This window comes from Microtus pennsylvanicus, chromosome 1 (genome assembly GCF_037038515.1).
Source record: "Microtus pennsylvanicus isolate mMicPen1 chromosome 1, mMicPen1.hap1, whole genome shotgun sequence".
In the NCBI taxonomy this organism is placed as follows: domain Eukaryota; kingdom Metazoa; phylum Chordata; class Mammalia; order Rodentia; family Cricetidae; genus Microtus; species Microtus pennsylvanicus.
In genome coordinates, this window is record NC_134579.1 from 99,288,113 (window position 1) to 99,295,796 (window position 7,684).

The 7,684-nt window shown below is 47.9% G+C and overlaps 1 protein-coding gene across 1 annotated transcript; it reads left to right on the plus strand.

Annotated features, from left to right (window-relative positions):
* The first annotated feature begins 344 nt into the window (after window positions 1–344).
* On the plus strand, window positions 345–7,463 carry Anhx (anomalous homeobox). The gene is made up of 5 exons (XM_075973392.1): window positions 345–593; window positions 2,280–2,407; window positions 4,786–4,909; window positions 5,656–5,888; window positions 7,100–7,463. The coding sequence occupies exons 1-5, from the start codon at window positions 345–347 to the stop codon at window positions 7,461–7,463; spliced, it is 1,098 nt and encodes a 365-aa protein (XP_075829507.1).
* Window positions 7,464–7,684: the final 221 nt, after the last annotated feature.

The window sequence follows — 7,684 nt, forward strand, 5'->3', positions numbered from 1 at the left end:
GAAACTTGCTCATGGCTTGTATCAAAACTTGGAGCATAAAAAGGAAAAAAGAGATACAAGGACCAGGCCAGAGTGAACAGTTAAGGCTCGGAAAGGTGATATTGGATGTTTGCACAGTGCCCTGCAAAATGGTCTGTGCACAGCTGTCTTCTTTAGGGACACAGCTATTTGGGTGAATTAGAAAAAGGTTGTGCAATACCACCCTAGTTTTCCTCAAGTGAGTTATCGTACCTTGAAGTTGATATCACCTGCCTTTGGGAATTGGTCTGAAGACTCATGGGGAGAAAACAGTTAGTACTGGCATTATTCTGAATATTCTGTATTGACAGAGCTACTCTTGCAGAATGCAGAATTTCCTGAGGCTGCTGAGGGAGCATGGGGACACCCACTCTCCCCCACAAGAGCTGGTGGCCCTTGCAGGCAAGCTATGTCGGGACCTCCAACATAACCATGTTCAGGTGCTGCCTTTGGTGGAAGCCATTCTGGACAGCAAACACCGTCAGCCCCTGCTAGACAATGCAGATGTGGCGCTGGTGTGTGCCCAGGTCCTGGTCCATCAGGAGCAACAGTTTTCAGCTCTCCGGATTTTGGAGGTATGATGGAAAGAAGAGGGAACACAGCGGCCTCCACCATCCCCAAGTTGTTGTAAGCTCAGGCAGGGTGTCCACTCTCACTTGATCAAGTTAGACCTTGGTAACCTTGACAACTACCACTTAGAAAGTCCTTATTGAGTGTTGGTGAGGAAATGTGCCTATGTAATGTACGAGCACCTTTGACATAGCCACCTACATACCTGACCTGAAGCTTTGATAAAATGGTGCATACCTGAAATCTCAGCACTCAGGAGGCCTAGGAAAGGCAACAGAGTTTTGCAGGCCAGCCTGTGTCAAAATGATAACTCTAAATCATCCAGAAAAAAGTGGAGTCAATAGAGAGGGAGCGCATGGTTGGAACTGAGGTGACTACTGAGTAACATTTAGTGACATTGGTGATTGGAAACCCTAGAGTGTGACCAGGAACTCATTCAGGGAGTTATTATGCAGAACCAGGTAAGGAGAGCAAGGCATACTGAAATAGCCGTATTTGCTCTCTGTACTTGTGTGATTCAATGGAGGACTGGGTTTACTTATTTCTTTGTAGGGTTGAAGGGCTTAAGATAAGAAAACGGGTCTGAGATCTGCTCATTGCTGGTACGAAATATATACCATAGCCTGCGAGGTAACTGGCTAAGTCAGGCTCCTCAAGGCCTAGTAGGGACTGGAGGGTTTGTATGTCTGGCTGACATTAGTGGTTTCCAGACCAGTGGATTCAAGGATAGATGACTGTCTTTCCCATAGGCTGGGTTGGTGTGAATAGCAGATTCCATCACACTCCAGTGATGTAGGAGTCCACTCTGTATGCTGTGAATATGTTATATCACCATTGGTTAATAAAGAAGCGGCTTCAGCCTATGGCAGGGCAAAATAAAGCCATGTGGTGGTGGCAAATGCCTTTAAATCCTGCACTTGGGAGGTAGAGACAGGCAGATCCTAGGAGTTCAAGGCCAGCCTGCAATACAAGGTGAGTTCCAGGACAGTTTCCAAAACTACAGAGAAACCCTGTCTCGAAAAACCAAAAAGAGAGAGAGAGAGAGAGCCATTTAAGTGCTCCCTAACAGTATCTCCCTATAAAATTCAGAGCTGATTGTGCTGCCAGAACTAACCAAGAAGCTGGCTTTTAAAGAAGCCACACAATTTTTGCTGCTACTGCTGAGTCAGGAAGCCTTTTCTTAAACTGTGCCTCTACTTGCTTCTAATAAACAGAGTTCGCCCGAGAAAATGCTGCTACCAAGAAGCTGTGCTTAACTCTGTTCTTTTGTGTCTAGAATTCCTTCCTAAGCTCTGTCAGGTTTTATGTGGATGTAGTTGGCCCATGTTGGTGCCATCTGTAAACAGAAACTGCTCTTTCATTTCCTGGCCACTCAGACCTGAATAGTCACACATAAATTATATTAATTACAACACTGCTTGGCCTATTAGCTCAGGCTTCTTACTAAGTAACTCTTACATCTTAAATTAACCTATTTTTATTAATCTTTGTATTGGCCCAAGGCTGTGGCTTACTGGTGGTATCTGTCTGACTCCACCTAATTTCTATATCTCTGTTTGGTTTTTTTCACCTGGCTTTATTCTGACAAGTCATTGGCCAATAAAAACAACATATATACAGAAGGACTTCCAATATCACTCCAGGGCTTATAGTGGTGACTGGGTTTCGATTTCAGCAGGCTTTCCCCACAGGGGTGTCAGGTGCCAGGAGGCAGCAAGGAGCTGGTACAACTCTGGAATGACATTCACTACCACCTGACCATGAGGAAGCTGGGCGTCACTAGGCTGAGCCCAGTGCAGAAGTTTCGCTGCAGGAAGAGGTACTTGCTGATTCTCCTCTGTTGTAACTCCCTGGGTCTTCCCAAGGCTGGATGTGTCATCCGAACCCCATCAGAGCTGAGGAAACAAGGACAAGAAGTCACCTTAGCAGTATTTATATGGCTCAGTGGTTAAGAGCACTGCCTGCTCTTCTCAAAGGCCCTGACTTCAATTCCCAGCAACCACATGGTGGCTCACACCCATCTGTAATGAGATCTGGTGCCCTCTGGAGGAAGAGACCTGGTCAGTCATCCTCATAATCTTAGACCATGAAACCCAATATAGACAAGTTCAACCGGACCACCGTGTACGGGCTGCCCGTGCATTACCATGCCCATTACCAAGCTACCACTCTATCTGACACCTCAGTGAGGTGGTGGTTGGAACTGGATAGCTGTGTGCCGCTTGACATCCTGACCGTATCTACTTTCCATCATCGTTAGACAAGAAGAAGCCTGTGGGTGGGGATAGTGAATGCGGGGTGACTGGGTTTTGTTCAACTGTTTCTCAAGTCATCTAATCCCCACCCCTAGGTGTCAGGCTAGACCCTGGGGACCACAAGATGCGAAGGTTATCATCTTTACCATTTATGGAGATGAAATCTTGCATGAAAAAGTCAAGTATCATTTTTGAGGTTTCTCGTGGGAGAAACAAGATCAGGGTTCCTGAGACACTGATACTGTGGAGCCGTTGTTCTTCATCGAAGGCCTCTCACTGGCGAAGGAGAGCTGTAGGCTTCCCTTTGCCGCTCTAAGTAATGCAGGCGTCCTGAGTCACAGGGTCCTCTCACTGCAGGAGGAAGTTTTTTTCTTTGCTTTTTTTTGTTTTTGATCAGGGAGTCTACCGAGTATTGACAGTATTAGATAGATCTTTGGAAGCTCGGTAAATAATCAGCATCAAGACAGTGGATTTGATAATACCACCCCAGAGATAGCCCAGCACTGCAGCTAGGTAGCCATAGTGTCTTGTCCCCGTGTTTGTGAAGTGTCCCCAGAGTGCTAGGTGCTTGGAGGTTGTGGGTACAGCCCTGATTTTATACAGCCGGCCATGAGCTAAGTTCAAAAACATAAGAGAAGAAATAAAGTGGAGAAGGGGCTACATTTGACCAGGTCATTGGTGCAGATCTGATGAAACCTTGGATGGGAGTAGGAAAACCGCACAGGCGAATTTTCCAAGCAGGCAGATGTCAAGGTCAGAAGCCAGGGATGATGAGGTATGGCGCCTGGTGTCCTGGAGCAGAGAGAAGACATCTCAAGAGTTTGTTTCCAAGCCTTCAGAAATGCAGACCTGTCTTCAGCCTGCGGCTGCAGGAAAAGGTGGTGGCTCTGTTTATCTTCCCTTTCCAAGGCCTCTTGGGAGACTGATAATGCATCTCAGGAGTATATACACAGCGACCAGAACATGGGTCTACTGTAACTCTGCTAACTGACCCTGTGATGTCTTAGTGATGATCGGCTGTGGTTGAGAGCTGAGGTGTAGGAGGGAGGCACTCTATATTGACTAGGAGCTGCCACAAGCAGGGCACTTCATTCTGGGTGTGTTTGGACTGGAGGAGGCTCTCGAGTTCTATGTGGATTGTATTTGGAATGTGTTAGATGAGATGCTTTGGGGCTGTATATTAATGCCAAACATCCGGGTGACATCTGTTCCACAGATACGTGATCTTTATACATGTCCTATATCATTTATGAAGAAATTTAGAGATACAGCAGGAAAACTCAGCCCAGACATAAGAGAAATGGCCACCAGTTCCTTCAGTAACACAGAATTCCCCATGCAGTATAGAGAGGCAGTGGAGAAACAATGATGGTCCTTCTGCATGGTGTAGTTGCTTCCCAACACAGGGGATAAAAGGGGAAGAGTGGCATGAAGAGGAAAATGGAGAACACAAGGGGCTGGGATGCTGAGTGCAAGGGATAAGTGAGAAAGGGGCCAAGGGGAAGCCAGGATCAGTATTTGGAAAGTTGGGCCAATATTCTTGGAGTTGTACTGTGAGGGAATAAGCCAGGAAGGGTGGCTAGAGGGATTCGTGTATAAATGGGAGAGATCCACAGCTTTAAGAGCTCTTGGGGAGGACCTGGAAGAAGAAATCCTGGAACAAGTTTATTAAAGCTGCTGTAAAGCGGACAGAACAGGGAGTCAGTGGTCTTGTTGTGCTGGGCTCTGGGGTAGCCTGTGCTCACTCACTGCTGCAGAGTATGGTGGACCTCCAGGTGGTAACCCAGAGAATAGTAATCAGGCATTTTGAGGTGATTGGGAGTGGAGGGCAGAGGTGGGCTGGAGAGTGTTTCTCCAGAACGTCTTCCCTTTGAAGTGCCAGGCCCTGAGAAGGGAGCAGATGGAGTTTATGTTAAAATTCCTCCTGGCCCTCCTCATTCAGGAACCCACCACCACCTACTCTCTGCCCTGAGGGCCCTAAGAACCGGAACTTCCCCCCAGAGATTCGCCACCAGCTGCAGAACTTTGCCACAGGTGTGGGCACTTATCCCAAGAAGGCCCAGTTGGTAAGGACAATAGCCCACCCCAGGTGGCTTCTCTTTATCCAATAACTGAGGCTCCTCACCTCTTCCAGAGTAACTCCCCCCTCTTCTTCCCAGGCAGCTTTTCCTGCTTCTCTCCAGTCTACTTCCCCTCCACCTTCCCCAGGGTAGCCCCTTGTCGGTCTCCTAGGCAGATCCTCTTCTTTTGGGTGGCTCTGCCTCCACTAAGTACTTCTTTAGCTATCTTCATCTCCTTCTCCGTAGCTCAGTGGGATCCTCAGCCCCCTCCCAGGGTGCTGGTGGTCGCCACCTTTTCCTGGCCTCTTGCTTTGCCAAGCTTGGTTTTCTCATGTGGGACTGTCTACTTCAAGCCCTGGCTAATTCCCAGATGCTCCCCAGCCCTCTGCTCTATGACCTCAAGCTAAAGGTCACAGTGGATCAAGGAAGGGGCTCCTAGTTGGGAGTAATGAAGGCGCTGATCCAAGAATTCATAGCATCAATGTAGCTGTTTTCCTGTCTTAGGGTCTTGGGTGCTCAGAGCTTCAGTTGGCCTAGAATGGAGTGGGTGCAGGAGGTGGGGCACATGTGTATTGATCTCTACTTCTTCAGCACATGCTCAGTAGACAGTCTGTTTTCCAGTGTACCAGCTCACTGATCACTATCTCTGTCACCATTCCAGGGATCAGGTTGGGCTATGCTTCCTTAGTGGATATGAGTTCTCCTAGCCACCTCTGTGCACACTTATAACTCACATCCTACCTTGTGGTCAGGAGAAACTGGCTTTGGAGACTGGCTTGACCCACGAGCAAGTGTACAACTGGTTCGCCAATTATCGGCGACGGCAGAAGGCTTTTTCCCTGAACAGTCAAAGAGCTCAGGAGGCCACATCAGAAGTCTCCAGTGCAAAGGAGAGGGGGCCTGAACAACTGCAGCTCTCAGGAGACCGTCAAGAATCTGTGACTGTGTCTCAGTGGTCAGGTGAGCAGTCCAAGGGCTTCTTGGGGTCTGTAAGAGCTAGCCAGGTTGGAATTGACCATGGTGTGACTGTGTGTGTCTGAAGGTGGGGCTTGACATAGCCAGAAGGACAATGAGTAGATTGGGGAAGTGAATCAGTCTCCAGGTTTGGAACTGTTGGTTTTCACTGATGTCAGCACAAGGACAAGAATATTTGTATGACTGAAGACCACAACTGTGGAGGTGCTCTCAGCTGGAAGGAGGCTAGGACCCAGTGCACCCTTCTCTCTCTCTCTCTCTGATCTGTTTTTAGTTGGATGTGAAAGAAGTGTGTCTCTACAGTCCCGAGATACAACCCAAGAATCACATGGGATGCAGTTCCTGACTTGGAACTTTTCTGGAGACAACACCACTTCACAGTCGCTGTCTTTCAGGTAGTACCATTAACTCAGGTCATGGGACATGTTTCCTCTTTGGTCCCTTCCTCCTTTGGATGGAGACCTGAATACAATTTATCCTTAACTCCGGACCAGCCTGTACTGGACCTTGACAACTGCAGATTGTTTTTGTATTCCTTTTTTGAGCATTTGGTCAGGTGTTTACTTCATGGAGTGAGCAGCAACTGGTACGTTTCTCACACCTGATCCTCTTCATGCACTCTGCTCCCCTGTGACAAGGCACAAGCCTTCTGCATACAGCCCAGCAATGGTCATTCATGGGAGCAGTCCCTGGCTGGACACTGCCCAGGTGTATGACCAGTGCTCCTATGAAATGGTTTTGTGATAGGGCCTGCCGTACAGGCTATGGCAGAGATGGAGGGGATGTTTAACAAAATCTTTGACCATGTCTGAGGCACTTGAGTGCTGACAGAATTTTCATTATTGCCAGCTTTTGCCTGATGTTCCTTTAATACTAACCATCGTTTATTCACTTCATATGAGGGTCTTACAAATCATTTTCTGGTTTTATGCAATAGATCCCCTCCACATACCCTCCCATCCCACCCCCATCCAATCCTCAGGGAGGGTAAGACACGTGCAATAGACTTTTTTATGTGTCTGTGACTGAAGCCATCAGAGCCCAGCTGAACCTTGGAAACCCTCAGGGATGAGCAGGGAGGATGGTTAGTAAAGTATCACATTCTACAGCTTTGTGTGTTTCAGCCCACATCCTCCAAACCGGATGCAGTCACCTTCCAACTCCTCCCTCCCGCCCATGGTCTCTACTCATCAAGGCACATGGTTTGGTTATGTTCCCCAGGTCACTGTATGGATGTGAAGTGTACCAGGAGGGGCGAAGTTACCATCCTGTCAGCCTCACCTCCATATGCCCCTCCCCTGACCTCTGCTCGCTGGGTACTAGCAACAACATGTTTGATTCCTCTATGGTTGTCCCTGAGTCATGGATGATACCCCATGCACCGTCATCTTCCAAGGAAGTTTTCCTCTACAATGGAGAACTGGACCATAGAAATCAGCTGGACTCTGGGATGAATCCTGAAGATGCCACCATGACCATGGCCATTGCTACTTTCAGTGATCCCAGCCATGCAGGTGGGTCTACCTTGCACAGACACGAGATTATGGTCTTACCCCCACAACTACTCAAGTACTCAGGTCTTTAGGCTTTGTGTTGGGGTGGAAGTGTGGATGTGGCCACCATCTGCTTGTATCTCTAATGTTCAGTGAAACCTAGAAATAATGGAGTAGGGAAGACTCTTCCCACAAAATATTCAGATTATTTATCATTTATGTCTATTGGGAAAAAGGCATGAATGAAAAACAAAACAGGAAAGGGTTAAAGTGGGAGGCAGTAGTTGCATCCATAGATCAAGCCCATTCCCCA